Raw genomic sequence first — 19,788 nt, 5'->3', positions numbered from 1 at the left:
TGTAGCATAGATATGTCAAATGTGTTAGATATTTTAGAAAGCTGCTTGTCTTTGTCAGTAGTTAGTACAGTAGTTGCATTGAACTTGTACTGTTTATCATGTTTTATTGTATGCTGTCACATGTACAGTGCTTTCAGAAGTTATTCACACCCCTTCACTTTTTCCACGTTTGTGACCGACCAGCTCAAATCGGCCTTATGTAACAAAACTTGAAATGGTGTTTTTTTTATTGGATAGTAGAGTAGAGACTCAAGTAGAGACTCAAAACTACAAAATAGTATATCATACACCTCATTTTTGAGGAACAATGGGAAAGTAATTCTGCTTTGAAAGTTTACAAACTTGTAAACTCCCTTTTGAGAAAATGGCCTTTGAATGTTGTGGTACCTAGTGGAAAGCTCTCCTTTGTCTACACCCATTCAGCATTGTTCACGCCCTCATAAGCCAGCCCCACCCAGCTCTTTAAGGATTCACATGTGAGGTCATGTACGAAACAGTGAGTAGTGTGGGTCTCTACAGAAGGTGTAAACGGTACAGCCAAATGGTTACTGGCATAGTAGCAATATCAGAAATAGATACTGTCAATATGAAATAATATACAGTATGTACAAGAACAATATCAGTGATAGATGAGGTAGTTAGTTATATGCTTACAATCAGGGGTAAAGTGAATGAGCAGCAGGATAACATGTTTTTATTGTAGCAGCAACGTATGGTGTGTGTGTTAGGAGAGAGTCATTTGAATAGAGGCACTGCAGATAGTGCTGATGACTAGTCCGTCCGAACCACACACGAACAAGGGAATCTATATTCGGAGAGCCTGTTTCTGTCCTGCCCTTGACTTTGGTGCAGGGCATGTGATGTCCTCTTCGTTGCAAAACTCCCTGATCTTCTCAAAAACATAAGTTTGTCTAGCTGTGTCCAGTCCAGGTGGTGCTTGTACAGGCAAACCATCTATGGGAGGAAGGATGTCAGTGTTGCACAGCAGCTTGGTTTGGCCTGTGATCAGGAAGTGAAGTTCCAGACTGTGGTGGAGCTTGTGCATGGTCAGCCAGGCACAATAACAGAGCACAAATTTGTTCTTGTTTTAGCCACTGCAGTTATCACAATTCAGGTCCACACGTGTTTCCCCAACTCCGTAGTTGGTCAAGAAACGGTGCATTTAGTTGAGGACTGCGCTGCTGACTTGACATTGATGACATGCCTTCATCAATAAAGTAGTTGACTTGTTGTGGTTTTCCATCACAGCAGACACCAAACAAGGCACACTTGAGAGGAGTTAGAAAGTAGATGGGGCCTGGCAGCATAGGGTCAGAAGGATAGTGCACCTGCAAACAACAAAATAATATTAAGATGTAAAGAAAATGTAACATGAAACGTAATATCATTTTTTTATGCGTCATTATCAGGTAAGTTTCACTTACCTACAAGTGTGCAGAGCAGCAGCACTGCATACAGAAACATCATCTTGTAAACTAGAGGAACACACAACTACACGTACCTCTGGAAAATACAGAAATAATGTGAGATCAATAAAAGTGGTGCCAATCATGTTGGAGGTCCATTAAATAGTCAAAACGTGTTTGTGCTTTACGTGTTTAAGTGTTAAGAAATGCCATACTGCTCCTTTTGTCACATGGGATGGCAGCAGCTTTCCACCAAAATGTTTGTGTCCTGGGTGGTGTCCTGGTAACACTATTGCATTATCCTCTGCGTAGTTGTTGATGAAGTTCACCACTCGCTGCAAGTCCTCATGCTTCAGGTGTAACCTGTGCTTTGGCCAGCTCTCTTTTTGGCGGAAGGCATTAGACCATTCTCCTTGTACTACTGGTGGAGGAGAGTCAGGCTTGTTCTACTGATGCTGAAAGACAAATTCCAGATACAAGTATGTTGTCATTATTATACAATGATAACCGTAATCACCGTCAGACACACCTGGCTAAATTGATGGGTCACGTAATCATCTGGTGAAGTGGAGTCTTTTGTTTAGACATGCTAGCTAAACAATGAACCAACATAATCCCAATCCATAGAGTACTAGCAATACAAACCGATTTTCATAGCTAGCTAAAGTTAACCAAAAAGGTTCAATGATAGCTAGTTAGCTAGCTAACATTTGGCTATAACTAGCCATGCGAAATGGTATTCTGAGATAATATTACTATACACAGATCATAAACGTAATTTTAGCTAGCGAGCCAGCCATCTAATGTCAGCTAGCTAGCTAACAGTAAGCTTTAACTTGGGGTATTTTGTTTAGACATGTAGCTAGCTGGCTAAACAATGAACCAACATAATCCCAATCCATAGAGTACTAGCAATACAAACCAATTGTCATAGCTAACTAAAGTGAACCAAATAAGGTCGGCAAAAAAAGAAACGTCCTCTCATTGTCAACTGCGTTTATTTTCAGCAAACTTAACTTGTAAATATTTGTATGATCATAACAACCGTCACGCCCTGACCATAGAGAGCCCTTGTTTCTCTATGGTGTAGTAGGTCAGGGCGTGACGAGGGGGTGTTCTAGTTTAAACTTTCTATGTTGGTGTTTTGGTTTGGTTCCCAATTAGAGGAAGCTGGTAATTGTTGACTCTAATTGGGGATCATATTTAAGTAGCTGTTTTTCCCACCTGTGTTTGTGGGATATTATTTTGTGTTTGTGCATGTGCACCACGTAGTCACGTTTCGTTGGTCCTTTATTTGTTTTTGTTCGAAGTTTCACTTGATAATAAAGATGTGGAACTCTACGTACGCTGCGCCTTGGTCCGTCTCACCATCGTGACAATAACTGACAAAAACTTGAACAAAAGGTGGGTCAAAATCAAAAGTAACAGTCAGTATCAAGTGTGGTCACCAGCTGCATTAAGTACTGCATTGCATCATCTCCTCATGGACTGCACCAGATTTGCCAGTTCTTGCTGTGAGATGTTACCCCACTCTTCCACCAAGGCACCTGCAAGTTCCCGGACATTTCTGTGGGGAATGGCCCTAGCTCTCACCCTCCGATCCAACAGGTCCCAGACGTGCTAAATGGGATTGAGATCCGGGCTCTTCGCTGGCCATGGCAGAACACTGACATTCCTGTCTTGCAGGAAATCACGCAAAGAACGAGCAGTATGGCTGGTGGCATTGTCATGCTGGAGGGTCCTGTCTGGTCCAGCGACGGTGTGTTTGTGCCCATAGGCGACGTTGTTGCCCAGTGATGTCTGGTGAGGACCTGCCTTACAACAGGCCTACAAGCCTTCAGTCCAGCCTCTCTCAGCCTATTGCGGACAGTCTGAGCACTGATGGAGGGATTGTGCAATCCTGGTGTAACTCAGGCAATTTTTGTTGTCATTCTGTACCTGTCCCGCAGGTATGATGTTCGGATGTACCGATCCTGTGCAGGTGTTGTTGCACGTGGTCTGCCACTGCGAGGATGATCAGCTGTCTGTCCTGTCCCCCTGTAGCGCTGTCTTAGGCATCTCACAATACGGACATTGCAATTTTTTGCCCTGGCCACATCTGCAGTCCTCATGCATTCCTTGCAGCGTGCCTTAGGCACGTTCACGCAGTGTGTTTTGGTGTTTTTCAGAGTCAGTAGAAAGGCAAAATAGTGATTGCTTTGCAACGCTTGCCTAGCTTGCTTGATACGATTTTGAAAGTAGGATGTTGACATGATCAGTCCAATCAAAGCTATGGTAGATATAACGTGATTTGAGGTCATTTTATCAGTGGGCAATGATTTTGAGCCTTCTTGGATAGGCACTTCTAATGTAAATCTATGGCAGCACCCAAGGGGCTTGAACTTTCTAGCTCTCCGTGTAGATTTTGCGGTGAGGTAGTGTCCCCATGAGTAACAGAACACTGAGCCAATCCCGGCGCAACTAGAGAAGATTACCAACCCCTATGCCCTGTATTTTCAGCTGGCTGCCCCTCCACCACAGAAAGCACTGAGATAGGCTGAAACACCTGCATGTTGGGGTCGCCACTGACTATTCGACACCATCATGTAGATCCATGGTAGTCGCCATGTTAGTGTTTAGGTACCAAACTGCTTTAGTCGAGAGTATTCAGTGTGAATATGGCAATGCCAATATCCACAACACACACACACACACACACACACACTGGACATTAACACACTGGACACACACACTGAGCTCTCATTAGCACCTTTCCACAAGTGGCTAGCTCATTAGTCATACCTGTTTAGTGTGTTTCAAGCTGTATGGGTCACTTTGGTTTACACAGGTTTTTACCTACAATAATGAACACTTTTTTTCCCTTTTTTTTCTCTTTTCTTTTTAAGACTTTTTAAAATGTATTTTATTTCACCTTTATTTAACCAGGTAGGCCAGTTGAGAACAAGTTCTTATTTACAACTGCGACCTGGCCAAGATTAAGCAAAGCAGTGCGACAAAAATAACAACACAGAGTTACACATAGACAAACGGTCTGGCTCGGACAGTGCTTGCTTGCTTACTTACTTACTACCTCAGACGGGCACCACAACAAGTATATGATTCAGTTTAATTGAAGAATTTGACACACCGTCTCCCAATACTATACTTAATGGTATATTACAAAGATATAACAAATGTACTGCATTCAATCTTGATTTAGAAACCCATTCATCTGACATATTTGTTTTTTCTTTATTTTCTTCCTTTTGTATTATTTTTATTGAGACATGCAGGTGGGTGGAAACAGATTTGGGTTGGAGTGGGGATTTAAACCCCTGTCTCCGGTGGTGAGAGGAGTGCATATGTGTGAAGCTGGGAGTTTTTCTGCTCCACTACAGGCTCTGCACATCAGAGATATTTAATGGCGCTGAAATGCATTTTGTATCGTATGTATGACGCGGTTACAAAAAAGACAGTAAACTAGATAGCACGTGTGTTACAGTACTATTCTTGACTAACACTATACTGTATACTTCAAACTGCACTATGCCAACCTCCACTGAAGTAGTTGTTTTATGATGCAGATGAAGACCGCCTCACCAGAAGAAAGAGTTTGGTTGACACCATTTCTCTTCAAGTGGATTTCCCTTCCGATAGCCTACCAGATAAGGTACGTCTGGACATATGTATGCTGTCCTGATACAGTGAAAATAATTTAACAAATAAAATAAAGGAAAAGGAGGCAAGCTCTGAGTGCGGCTCTCTTATGTTTTTGCATGTCTGAACATAAACAAATTAAACGTTCAACACTCCAACTACATTGAACACCCAAGCAGTGCTCCTACCTTCGCTTTCTATTACACCGAAATGTACATGTCATGTCTTTTGATTGTGATTTCTGAGATCGTTGTGGGGATAATGGGGGTATCCGGTTTCACTTGGTATCAGGAAAAGTTGGTTTCTCTAATATATGGGATAAAGCCATATATTGTTGGTATTCTAATGATTATAAAACCATATGCACCTGATATAGTGTAAGTACAAGGAAGATTTCTCAATGCCCAGGGTTCTGTTGAGTAAAGTACTCCACTTTTTTCTTTGCAGTCTCTGCTGGCTGAGGAGATCACCTTCGAGACTCTGAAAAAGGCCATTGGTAAGGCATTGGAAACCCTGTAGTTATGAGCAGAACCCCTTCAACCGTATTAGTCTTTGTAAAGTATATCATAGCACACAGCATTTTAGCAAGGATAGTTAATAATCGACCAGGCAGGCCAAAATGACAGAACAGGCTGAAATTTTAGGCGGTCTTTTCAAAATGAAGTTTTTGACTGCACTGGGCCTTTAAGCTCAGTTGCTCAAAATGGAACATAGTGGTTAATGTGTCAATGAAATCAAATAACATTTTGATTGTTCACATACACATGGTTAGCAGATGTTATTGCGCGTGTAGCGAAATGCTTGTGCTTTTAGTTCCGACATTGCAACAATATCTAACATGTAATCTAACAATTCCACAACAACTAACCCTTTCTTGATAAAGTGATGATTGTATAACACAAAACTGATGATTTCGGATTCATGTTTACATATCTTGCATTACTCATCTCATCTCATATGTACAGTGCCTTGCGAAAGTATTCGGCCCCCTTGAACTTTGCGACCTTTTGCCACATTTCAGGCTTCAAACATAAAGATATAAAACTGTATTTTTTTGTGAAGAATCAACAACAAGTGGGACACAATCATGAAGTGGAACGACATTTATTGGATATTTCAAACTTTTTTAATAAATCAAAAACTGAAATATTGGGCGTGCAAAATTATTCAGCCCTCTTTAAGTTAATACTTTGTAGCGCCACCTTTTGCTGCGATTACACCTGTAAGTCGCTTGGGGTATGTCTCTATCAGTTTTGCACATCGAGAGACTGAATTTTTTTTCCATTCCTCCTTGCAAAACAGCTCGAGCTCAGTGAGGTTGGATGGAGAGCATTTGTGAACAGCAGTTTTCAGTTCTTTCCACAGATTCTCGATTGGATTCAGGTCTGGACTTTGACTTGGCCATTCTAACACCTGGATATGTTTATTTTTGAACCATTCCATTGTAGATTTTGCTTTATGTTTTGGATCATTGTCTTGTTGGAAGACAAATCTCCGTCCCAGTCTCAGGTCTTTTGCAGACTCCATCAGGTTTTCTTCCAGAATGGTCCTGTATTTGGCTCCATCCATCTTCGCAGCAATTTTAACCATCTTCCCTGTCCCTGCTGAAGAAAAGCAGGCCCAAACCATGATGCTGCTACCACCATGTTTGACAGTGGGGATGGTGTGTTCAGCTGTGTTGCTTTTACGCCAAACATAACGTTTTGCATTGTTGCCAAAAAGTTCCATTTTGGTTTCATCTGACCAGAGCACCTTCTTCCACATGTTTGGTGTGTCTCCCAGGTGGCTTGTGGCAAACTTTAAACGACACTTTTTATGGATGTCTTTAAGAAATGGCTTTCTTCTTGCCACTCTTCCATAAAGGCCAGATTTGTGCAATATACGACTGATTGTTGTCCTATGGACAGAGTCTCCCACCTCAGCTGTAGATCTCTGCAGTTCATCCAGAGTGATCATGGGCCTCTTGGCTGCATCTCTGATCAGTCTTCTCCTTGTATGAGCTGAAAGTTTAGAGGGACGGCCAGGTCTTGGTAGATTTGCAGTGGTCTGATACTCCTTCCATTTCAATATTATCGCTTGCACAGTGCTCCTTGGGATGTTTAAAGCTTGGGAAATCTTTTTGTATCCAAATCCGGCTTTAAACTTCTTCACAACAGTATCTCGGACCTGCCTGGTGTGTTCCTTGTTCTTCATGATGCTCTCTGCGCTTTTAACGGACCTCTGAGACTATCACATTGCAGGTGCATTTATACGGAGACTTGATTACACACAGGTGGATTGTATTTATCATCATTAGTCATTTAGGTCAACATTGGATCATTCAGAGATCCTCACTGAACTTCTGGAGAGAGTTTGCTGCACTGAAAGTAAAGGGGCTGAATAATTTTGCACGCCCAATTTTTCAGTTTTTGATTTGTTAAAAAAGTTTGAAATATCCAATAAATGTCGTTCCACTTCATGATTGTGTCCCACTTGTTGTTGATTCTTCACAAAAAAATACAGTTTTATATCTTTGTTTGAAGCCTGAAATGTGGCAAAAGGTCGCATAGTTCAAGGGGGCCGAATACTTTCGCAAGGCACTGTATATATTGTATTTTATACCATCTATTGCATCTTGCCTTTGCCAAACTGTCCTTGCGCATTCATATATTTATATGTATATATACTTATATTCTTATTTTGGGCGACAGGGTAGCCTAGTGGTTAGAGCGTTGGACTAGTAACCGGAAGGTTGCAAGTTCAATCCCCCGAGCTGACAAGGTACAAATCTGTCGTTCTGCCCCTGAACAGGCAGTTAACCCACTGTTCCTAGACCGTCATTGAAAATAAGAATTTGTTCTTAACTGACTTGCCTAGTTAAATAAAGGTCAAATAAATCAAATTCCACACCTTTACTTAGATGTGTGTGTATTAGTTAGTTGTTGTGGAATTGTTAGATATTGTTGCAATGTCGGAACTAAAAGCACAAGCATTTCGCTACACTCGCAATAACATCTGCTAACCATGTGTATGTGAACAATCAAAATGTTATTTGATTTCATTGACACATGTCAATGTGTGTGTGTGTATGTTCCATTTTGAGCAACTGAGCTTGCAGTAAAAAACTTCATTTTGAAAAGGCCGCCTGAAATTTCAGCCTGTTTTGTCATTTGGCCTGCCTGGTGACATCACCAGATTTGTAGTATTTTTATTGAAAATAATCACAGTAAGGTACTTTAATTATTGAAATATTAACCAGAAAATATTTGATATTGAAATAAAAACGTCTGCATTGGACCTTTAATGCGTCAAACTACAAAGACGTTACCAGATCTTTTTTTTGTAAATACCAGGTTAAAACCAGCTGAAATAGGACACAAAATGGCATTTGTAAGCGACCCTCTTCTCTCCAGACACCACAGGGTTGGAGGAGCAGGAGAAGGAGAAGAGACGCCAGGTCATGGAGAAGTTCCAGAAGGCTCCATTTGAGGAGATTGCCGCCCACTGCGAGTCCAAGGTAAACCAAAGATTACGTTGACCACAGTGCTGCCACACACACACACACACTGCTTACTCTCTGTTTCACATATATACACCCACACCCACACACCCGTAGATCTTTACATTACTCCCTTTTTGTTTACAAGGCCTTACTTCATAAGCTTCCATCTTATCTAACTTTGTTGTTGAAGTATAGACACATGAGTTGCCTAACCCGTTCATTCTTGAGGTTCGTAAGGTCTCCACCGAGCTAGGTAAATCTGCGTTTAGTTTTAATGCACCGAATTGCTGGAAAAAAATTTAATACATTTGATCTTGATGTTCTGGTGCCGTTCGGGCAATTTTAAAGTTTTGATTGGGGACTTATTTGTGGAGGAATGTCATCACTCATTGTCTTGGTGATTTGTGATGTTTTATTGGTGCTTCCCATGACTGTATTTTGTATTTTAATGTGTATACGTTTGGGTATAATGTAATGTATATTTATGTTGCACAGTGCATTCTGAAAGTTTTCAGTCCCCTAGACATTTCCCACATTTTTTTACTTTACAGCCTTATTCTAAAATAGTTTTTTTTTAATTCCTCATCAATCTACACACAATACCCAATCATGACAAAGCAAAACAGGTTTTTAGACATTTTTGCTAATTTATTAAAAATAAAAAACAGAAATACCTTATTTAGCTAAGTATTCAGACCCTTTGCTATGAGATTCGAAATATTGAGCTCAGGTGTTTCCTTTGATCATCCTTGAGATATTTCTATAACTTGATTGTAGAGCAGCTGTTGTACATTCAATTGATTGGACATGATTTGGAAAGGCACACGCCTGTCTATATAAGGTCCCACAGTTTACAGTGCATGTCAGAGCAAAAACTAAACAATGAGGTTGAAGGGATTGTCTGTAGAGCGCCGAGACAGCATTGTGTCGAGACACAGATCTGGGAAGGGTACCAAAATATTTCTGCAGCATTGAAGGTCCCCGAGAACACAGTAGCCTCCATCATTCTTAAATGGAAGAAGCTTGGAACCGCCAAGACTCTTCCTAGACTTGACCGCCCAGCAAATCTGAGCAATTGGGGGTGAAGGTCCTTGGTCAGGGAAGTGACCAAGAACCCGATGGTCACTCTGACAGAGCTCTAAAGTTCCTCTGTGAAGATAGGAGAACCTTCCAGAAGGACAACCATCTCTGCAGCACTCCACCAATCAGGCCTTTATGGTTGAGTGGCCAGAAGGAAGGCACATGACAGCCTGCTTGGAGTTTGCTAAAAGGCCTCTAAAGGACTCTGACCATGCGAAACATGATTGAACTATTTTGCCTGAATGCCAAGCGTCACATCTGGAGGAAACCTGGCACCATCCCTACGGTGAAGCATGGTGGTAGCAGCATCATGCTGAGGGGATGTTTTTTAGCGGCAGGGACTGGGAGACTAGTCAGTCAGGATCGAGGGAAAGATGAATGGAGCAAGGTACAGAGAGATTCTGCTCTAGAGTGCTCAGGACCTCAGACTGGGGTGAAGGTTCACCTTCCAACCGGACAACGACCCTAAGCAACGATCCTAAGCCAAGAAAATGCAGGAGTGGCTTCAGGACAAGTTTCTGTATGTCCTTGAGTGGCCCAGCCAGATCTCAGACTTGAACCGGATCGAACATCTCTGTAGAGACCTGAAAATAGCTGTCCATCCAACCTGACAGAGCTTGAGAGGATTGTATATACAGGGCACTTTTCCCTGTTAAAATAAGGTTAAATGAAAAATTATAATAAGTGCAAACAGAGTTTTTTTTTTTTTTTTAAGCTAATTTCCTGCGATTCTATCATGGAGCTGAGAGAATAATTAGCAGTTTTAATACATATTTCTTGAGATTCTATGCGTTTTGCCATGGTTAATGCTGTTATTTTACTCAACTATAATAACATTACTGCCCAATACCTCTAAATTAATTGCTTTTTGGATTTTAAATTCTCACTGACTGTCTAGCTTTTATTATTGGGACAATTAAGAATGTTTTTCTTCTTTTGGCTCTATAATCAAAAGGATAAAGTGTAGACTGTCAGCTTTAATTTGAGGGTATTTTCATCCATATCGGGTGAACTGTTTAGAAATTACAGCAATTTTGGTACATAGTCCCCCCATTTTAGGGGAGCTAAAGTATTGGGACAAATTCACTTACAGTTGAAGTCGGAAGATTACATACACCTAAGCCAAACACATTTAAACTCAGTTTTTTACAATTCCTGACATTTAATCCTAGTAAACATTCCCTGTCTTAGGTCAGTTAGGATCACCACTTTATTTTAAGAATGTGAAATGTCAGAATAATAGCAGAGAGAGTGATTTATTTCAGCTTTTACTTCTTTAATCACATTCCCAATGGGTCAGAAGTTTACATACACTCAATTAGTATTTGGTAGCATTGCCTTTAAATTGTTTAACTTGGGTCAAATGTTTTGGGTAACCTTCCACAAGCTTCCCACAATAAGTTGGGTGAATTTTGGCGCATTCCTCCTGACAGAGCTGGTGTAACTGAGTCAGGTTTGTAGGCCTCCTTGCTCGCACATGCTTTTTCAGTTCTGCCCACACATTTTCTATAGGATCGAGGTCCGGGAGTTGTGATTGCCACTCCAGTACCTTGACTTTGTTATCCTTTAGCCATTTTGCCACAACTTTGGAAGTATGCTTGGGGACATTGTTCATTTGGAAGACCCATTTGCGACCAATCTTTAACATCCTGACTGATGTCTTGAGATGCTTCAATATATCCATATAATTTTCTTTCCTCATGATGCCATCTGTTTTGTGAAGTGCAGCAGTCCCTCCTGCAGCAAAGCACCCCCACAACATGATGCTGCCACACCCGTGCTTCACGGTTGGGATGGTGTGCTTCGGCTTGCAAGCCTCCCCCTTTTTCCTCCAAACGTAACGATGGTCGTTATGGCCAAACAGTTCTATTTTTGTTTCATCAGACCAGAGGACATTTCTCCAAAAACTACGAACTTTGTCCCCATGTGCAGTTGCAAACCGTAGTCTGGCTTATTTATTGGCAGTTTTGGAGCAGTGGCTTCTGCCTTTCAGGTTATGTCGATATAGGACTCATTTTACTGTGGATATAGATACTTTTGTACCTGTTTCTTCCAACATCTTCACAAAGTCCTTTGCTGTTGTTCTGGGATTGATTTTCACTTTTCACACCAAAGTACGTTCATCTCTAGGGGACAGAACGCGTCTCCTTCCTGAGCGGTATGACGGCTGCGTGGTCCCATGGTGTTTATACTTGCGTACTCTTGTTAGTGTTACGTTCAGGCATTTGTAAATTGCTCCCATGGATGAACCAGACTTGTGGAGGTCTACAATTGTTTTTCTGAGGTGTTTGGCTGATTTCTTTTGATTTTCCCATGTCAAGCAAAGAGGCACTGAGTTTGAAGGTAGGCCTTGAAATATATCCACAGGTACACCTCCAATTGACTCAAATTATGTCAATTAGCCTATCAGAAGCTTCTAAAGCCATGACATCATTTACTGGAATTTTCCAAGCTGTTTAAAGGCACAGTCAATTTAGTGTATGTAAACTTGGAATTGTGGAATTGTGATACAGTGAATTATAAGTTCAATAATCTGTCTGTAAACAGACGTTGGAAAAATGACTTGTGTCATGCACAAAGTAGATGTCTTAACTGACTTGCCAAAACTATAGTTTGTTAGCCGAAATTTGTGGAGTGGTTGAAAAACGAGTTTTAATGACTCCAACCTAAGTGTATGTAAACTTCCGACTTCAACTGTATGTGTATTAAAGTTGTATAAAGTTAAGAATTTGTTCCCATATTCATTGCACGAAATGACTACATCAAGCCTGTTTACTCTACAAATTTGTTGGATGCATTTGCTTTTTGTTTTGGTTGTGTTTCAGATTATTTTGTGCCAATAGAAATGAGTGGTAAATAATGTATTGTGTCATTTTGGAGTCACTTTTGTTGTAAATAAGAATATAATATGTTTCTAAATACTTCTACATTAATATACCATGATTACGGATAATCCTGAATTAATCGTGAATAATGACGAGTGTGAAACTTACAGACGCAAAAATATCATACATGCTAACCTCTCACCATTACAATAACGGGAGGTTAGCATTTTTGGGGAGGTATGATACTGTATTTGTGCAGTATTTTGTGCGTCAAACTTTCTCTCTCATCATTATTCACAATTCATTCAGGATTATCCGTAACGAAAGTACCAAAGAAAAGGAATATAAACTATACAATTTGCAGGAAACTCACTCTACATACTTAAATGAAGTTATGTAGAAAAAGGAATGGGGTGATGAAATAATTTTCTTAATGCGTTTGAGCCAATCAGTTGTGTTGTGACAAGGTAGGGGTGGTATACAGAAGATACGTCCTGCTGTAGCTCCGTGTCCACGGCCTGTGTTCCTGGTCTCCTCTTCGACCGCTTGCCTCCTACATCGTTTCTTTTCTTTCATGGATACTTGTTGTGCTGCTTTTGTGCACAAAAAAAACTGTATGTGTGCAATGGTAGCTGGAGTCGCTGTCTGTAGGGCATTCGCTCATTGGATGCCTCTGTCTGCGTTTTCCCTCGACTCCAACCCCATTTGATGCATGGAACAGATGTGGATGGGGCTGTCCACGTAAGGGTGCTAATTAAAAATGCTCTGATGAAGGCCTTGAGGTCGATACGTAAAGCTTATTAAAGAACAGTGATACTATCAAGAGCAGTGTGCAGGTTTCTTATTTTTTTCTGATGTTTTAATATTCACAACAACAACAAATGTTTTGCATGAGGACGAGTCTTCTCTCGTTGAATGACAACAGGCACTTAATTGAATAATCTCTACTGTTGACCAGTCGCCGATGAGGGGGCATAGACTTAGGCTACCGACTTTGGCTTCGAGAAACAATTTTGTGTGTGTTCGAACAGCTGACAAAAACCTAACAAAAACTTAAATGTCGTCATAATATATGCAGATGCCTTTAGGCAGCCCAAAAAACACGGCCCGCCCAAGGATTTATATGGCAGAAAAATCCATGAAACACGTACACAAGCGCGCGAGCACACACCACACACACACACACACACACACACGAACCTACAGTGTATAGTGACTTTGTGAGCTACACAGGTCCAGTTAAGTTTATTACAGACTGAAAGCGTAGCTAATTGAAACACTGAAATCACATCTGATCGAATTGTATAGAGACTCCTTTTTGATGAATATATGTTAAGAATATTGAACTCCATCTTCACTGTGGTCACTCTTTGTCAACAGGCCAATATGTTACATGACAGACTGGCACAAATCTTCGAGCTCACTATCCGGTAAGTGACCATTGAGGTCAAGAGAAGTCCCTTTAACGTCAGAGTAATCTTTTAAAAGGGAGACCTTGTATTGAATTATTAAATGTATAATTGTGTTGTCCAATCATTTCTGAGACTGTCCTGAAGGTTTACCTAACTGTTTTCTGTCCATCTGGTCTGTTCTTCTCAGACTATAGAAAATGTGGTGTTGAATTGTGTTTGTAAGAACTATAACCTTCCCTCCTTTCTGCTCCCTTTTTTTCTTATTCCTCCATTTTGTCTCTCTCCATTCGCTCTTTCTCTTTTATCTTCCCTCCTAATTCTGTATCTCCCTTCCCTCTTTTTCCCTTTGCTATTCCATCCTGTATTTTCTCCCGTTTCTCTCTCCCTTCCCTCTCTCTCTTTTCTACCCCCTGGTTTTCTCTCACTCTTTCCCCAGGCCCCCTCCCAGCCCCTCTGGGGTGGTGTCTATCTCTGCAGGCCACGCTCAACACCAGTCTGTCCCTGTCTACGAGATGAAGTTCCCCGACCTGTGTGTCTATTAGATCAAAGACCAGCCACTAACGCCTTGTATCCTCAACCCTAACCCTGACCACTAACCATACCCAGACCTGTGTGTCTACTGGCTGGAGCAAAGACGACCACATAGCCATTACCCTAACCACTAACACATTGTAGCCTCAACCCTAACCCATTTCCTAACCCCTTCAGATCTGCATGTCTCTTAAAGCAAAAACAGTGGCAGGATAGAACCACTAAAACCCTATACCCTCAACCCTACCCCCTAAGTCTGCTCCTTAGCCCTATACAAGATATGTCAGCTACAGCAGAGACTAACTGTGGTACTGTACCACTAAGCCCGAATACTGTGTTCCCTATTTCTTAACACTGCACATTGTTCCTGCCCCTCCTCAGACTAATGTGTCTATTACCAGATGAGATGGCTGTATGACTGTAGTTTCCAGTCACACGCACACAGTCTACACACACGCGAACGTGCGCGCACACGCACATTCGTATTTATAGTCTAATCAATTAGCTGTGGTGTGTTGGCTTATACACTTGGAAAGTGGAGATGTCATAGAACATCGAAAAGTGAATATTACTGGAGGCACATTGTCGTTTCAAAGATACCATCGCGCTTGCTAGCGAAGAGATTTGTAGTGGCTAATTAACAGTAAATAAGTTAATTGTTTTGCCTCACAGTTAGCCAAGAGGCATACCTAGCCAGCTAAAATTGTTTACAGCTAGTTAGCAATCGTTTCAAAACTATTTTGCTAGCAACATAGTGCTGCCGTGTTAATTATAACCGGTCTCACAAAATGTGTCTCCAGTTGTTTACCTTTTACATATGCATATCCATGCATTTCTGTGCATATTAGAGAAAAGTAATTTTAGCGGCCAGTCTGAAAAATTGCTTATTTTATTGGCTTTTTCAGACAGATAAGCCACAGTGCTGCAGAAAGCTAATACTTTTTTTTTGTATGTCCCAATTTAATGAAAACCAATTCATATATGTTAATCTGTGTGGACAAGGTGAATTTCAGGTAGAACATTGAGAGTCTTGGAAATGTGGAAATTCAATTCTGGAATAGACATCTTGGTGGATTGAGTCTTTATTGCAGGTCCATTATGGCAGTGTTTCAAAAATGTTGGGTATGAGACCAGGCTAGTAACCCCCCCTGTTATGTTATGGTCTTGGATTTTTTTACTGGAGTCATGCCCTTCAGGACCTGTACTGAGGAATGGTATTGTGGACCAGCTAACGCTAATAGAAAAGCAATCAGTTGATTACTAAAGGCACCATGTCATTTAGTTGATATATTGATAGTTTAGGATGATATGGCAGCCAAGTGCATTCACCTGTTTTGGTATTAATTGAAGTGTTCGGGCAGCTGTACACTCCCTTCACCTCACCATCTTTTTCATAGCACTTTCACAATATGGTACAAAAACATGTAGTTATTTTTATTACACCCTCTTGACAAGATTCATGTGAAGGCTATTAAGTCGTCTTTATCTTCTCAATCCGCTCACCAACGCTGAGCACAATACAAATATTCTAACGCAATGGACTTTGGATAGTTGCATCTATTTTCTTGTAAGGCATTTTACATGAACATTTAGAGATTTTTCATTATTGATTATCACATTTCAAATTTCTGTCATTTCTCTTTCCAGTAATTTGATGAACCTGCATTTTGACATGACGTATTGGTTTGATATCACAATGCATCAAATAAATATAGATACAGTATATACAATGTTATGCTTATTGCTATAGGCCAGATGTTTGTGTGCAGTATAATTGGTATTGTTCACATGGGTTTCATAGCTTGCAGCTTCCTGTGGATATGTGTCATGATGATTTGTCTTGAGTTAGTATTGATTGTTATTTAGAGTATGTGGGAAAATATAATTGAGAGGGTTCACCAATATCGTTTTCCAACTTACCTGGCAGATCTGTCATAACTGTTGGCCATCTAGAATACCAAAATGCTTTCATCTTTACCAAAGAATCCATTTGCCACGGCCCCCATCCGTCCCCTCCCTCTAACGTCTTAATAACGATGTCACTCAACATTTTGGTTCTGAGGGAACCAAATATCTGTCTGTGTGCTGTTTGGGGCTCGCCACTGGGCTGTTTAATAACCCAGGTTGTTATCTTACTATTGTTACATCCTGGCTTGGTGTGGGTGTCTCTCCTGTTTCTAGTGCTAGGTATGATGCAAACATGCTGTGTAAAACGCTGCATTAGTCAAGGAAAAAAGGTCCTCGATTTAGGGTTATCGGATTATAACGGAATATTTTGAAAGGACCCATCTAAGCAAAGGACCATTCGGCGAAGGGGTGGGCATAGTTCAGTCCTACAGAGGTTAGTGTCAGGGATGGGACTACAGTCCTCCCAAACAAGACACTCTAATAATGATTATGAGGCCATTTGAAAAGAGGCTTCAGCGATATGGGTGATGTTGAGATGGTTAATAGCGTGGGCTCAAATTGAAGAATAGAGAGGCTAAAGTGAGGTTGTTATCAAAAGGTTCTCTGTGATGGCATCCTGTTGTACCTTCTGTAACAGGATACTGCAGAACGTTGCTGTGGGTGGTTTTGTATGTTCAAGGTGGTTTCATGTTAAGGGTTAAGTCTCGCTCAGCCAGGCTTTCAGTCTCAGGTAACCTGAGCCACTGAGAGACTTGAGTCCAGCTTGCGAGACTAGTGGATCAAAATTGGTTAGTATAGTGAGGAAAGACGGCGGGCGGTACGGTGTATGATTGTAAATGGGAATCACTAAGGTGATTAGTGGACACTAGCTTCATCCATTTTAATTGGCTGGTGGTGGAAAATGACCTTTTGGATTATATAAAATATATATATATATATTACGTGGTAGCTAACGTGGTACTTTATGACTCAGACCTAAGCCACTTGTGAAACAGATAAAATAACACATTTGGCACAGATGATTGGCCCTCAAACATAGATTTTTCCAATTGTTTTTCAATCGCGACCAGGTTGTTGAGATTGCTGCCTTAGCTAAGAAACTTTCGGGAACCTCACCCAAGAGCAGCATAAGACAATAATGTTCATCCATATCCATTGTCGAATGGAACATTTTTATTTTTGCCTGAGACCTTTTGCTCATTTTGACCTAATATGTAGAAATGCCCCTATTGATGCATATAATCTGAAGTCATATCAGAAATGTGTAATCTCATTCATGGCGAAGTGCAATATGTTCTCCTCTGTATGGTTATAGGATTGTTTTTCTTTTGCAACACGTGATGTCTTATCTTGAACTGTGGTGTCACTTCAGATAGCATATATTACTACGAGTTTATCGAGAGATTCATTATGGAATATCAAGTGTGTATGTATAACCTATGGGAGTTAAGACATGAGGAATGTAGACCATACAGCATCATTGACTGAGATCGAGTGCCAGTCTGTTTTTTGCTATCATTCCAAATTCCCTGTCACTCATTGGCTTGACAATGACTGCAATGGAGTAGACAAGAGCACAAACAGGTCTGGGACTAGGCTACCATTTACTTTCTTTATGCTGAATTTGTCAATAGTCTAATATGGTATGTTTTTTTTATTATAGATATTCATCATATGAGTGGCATGTTGCCTGATAGAAAATGGGTTGGGAGTTCTTCTGTTCATTGTTCAAAATCAGCACTCCTCTTAACTTGAAACGGTGCAATGGGAGACCACTGTTTTGGCTAAACCAGCCTTTTTGAAGTCTGATGTATTCTTGCTGTTTTGAGACGCCCCCATGTGTGCTGGTTTTCCTTCCAACATATCTACGAAATCTTTCCTGAAGGACAAAATCCTGACAAAAGTTGGGTTAATGCCAGATACAATTCAATATTCAATAAGCAGCTCGATTTAAGTCTTGTGTGGATAAGGAGATGAGTTTGCATGAAAGACAGCAACCACAGGGGGGTCTGAAGACCTGGTTTGACTAAAGGCTTCACTGTGGTGAAGAGGCTGCAGGGATATTGAGTCAATTTTCTCTAGTTATTACAATGACGAGATAGAGAATAGTGATTATAGACTGAAATGAACAGTATAACAATTATCAATCATTTGAGCGACTGGTCTGCAATGGCTACAATTAAGCATAATTCTTAAAGCCCCATGCTGTGTTTTTAATTTAACATCACTTTGTGTAATAAATAAGTGTTTTTGTTGTTGTTGTTGTATATATATTGTTTATTTCTCTAAGACTCCTTGGGCCACTGAAATGCTCAGTCAGATTGTGTGGGCGTTAGGAAACAAAATGATTACAACCTATGTTGTGATAATTGCGTTGTTTGCTCTGTAACCCATTTGTTCATATGCCACATGATATACAATAAAGCCGACACAACAGATACATTCAACCACACATACGTTTGTTTAATCACAAAACCGGAGGCAAACATCTGTCTGGTGAAGTCCACAAAGCAAATAGTACATGTTAAAAACACTTACATGACCTACAGCATGGTCCAGCAAGTTAATGTTTCTCACAGTTTACTAAACAATTACTGATTTAGAACCACAGAGAGTTACCGTGTGTGTGTGCGCGATCACAAGTTTTAAAAAACATGTCGACTAACCCTAGTTGTAGACTAGATGAACGCCAATTCCATCCTGCTCTTTCATGTTAGAAAAACGGTCTATGACTCTGTCATACAGTAGTGCACAATGTTAGTTTTTGTTGTCGTAGGCTACCTAGCTAAAGTGCTTGCTTGCCTAACTTCCTGGCATGGGCAACAATGAACCAGCTAAGTTAGCTAGCTAGTTAACGTGAGCCTACTAGACTACATCTAGCCTACATATTAAACTTCAATCGTCTCAGGCAAGTAGCACAGTATATTAATTTATGGTTGGATCAGAATCGCCGGTATAATCAATGGCCAGTACGGAGAATTAAGTCAGAACCACAAGTCCAAATCCCCATCTCCATCACTGCTTAGGAAAGGGCCAATTTAGCTAACTAGCCTACTGCAGGACAACAACACAAGCAATTATGTTTTGCTTTTGATGTGATTTGATTGGTGTGAAGCCAAATCCAAACTGGCCTCCATTGGGTTGATGTGCAGGACTACCCACAGTTGAGCTCAACTCAACACTAATTGGCAATAAAAAATAAAAAAATAAACGTTTTTGTCAAGGGAGACCAAATGCTTGCTGGCACAACTTCCTAATATTGAGTTGCACCCCCTTTTGCCCTCAGAACAGCCTCAATTCATTGGGGCATGGACTCTACAATATGTCGAAAGCGTTCCACAGGGATACTGGCCCATGTTGACTCCCAATGCTTCCCACAGTTGTGTCAAGTTGGATGACATTTAGGTGCTGGACCATTCTTGATACACAAGGTAAAACTGTTGAGCGTGAAAAACCCAGCAGCGGTGCAGTTCTTGACACTCAAACCGGTGCTCCTGACACCTACTACC

At 40.8% G+C, this 19,788-nt stretch overlaps 1 protein-coding gene across 2 annotated transcripts in view; it reads left to right on the top strand.

Moving 5' to 3' along the window:
- The window catches only part of LOC139387615 (EFR3 homolog A (S. cerevisiae)), a 265,181-nt gene extending 245,691 nt beyond the window's left edge, over positions 1-19,490 (top strand). For both annotated transcript variants that reach the window (XM_071133989.1, XM_071133988.1), the window contains exons 20-24: positions 4,970-5,055; positions 5,490-5,538; positions 8,435-8,538; positions 13,809-13,858; positions 14,277-19,490. In XM_071133989.1, coding sequence (XP_070990090.1) covers positions 4,970-5,055; positions 5,490-5,538; positions 8,435-8,538; positions 13,809-13,858; positions 14,277-14,382 — 395 coding nt within the window. In that variant the 3' untranslated portion in view covers positions 14,383-19,490. The remainder of the gene's footprint in view (positions 1-4,969; positions 5,056-5,489; positions 5,539-8,434; positions 8,539-13,808; positions 13,859-14,276) is intronic.
- Positions 19,491-19,788: the final 298 nt, after the last annotated feature.

Source organism: Oncorhynchus clarkii, chromosome 28, assembly GCF_045791955.1.
Source record: "Oncorhynchus clarkii lewisi isolate Uvic-CL-2024 chromosome 28, UVic_Ocla_1.0, whole genome shotgun sequence".
Classification (NCBI taxonomy): domain Eukaryota; kingdom Metazoa; phylum Chordata; class Actinopteri; order Salmoniformes; family Salmonidae; genus Oncorhynchus; species Oncorhynchus clarkii.
This window is presented reverse-complemented; position numbering and strand designations above follow the sequence as displayed.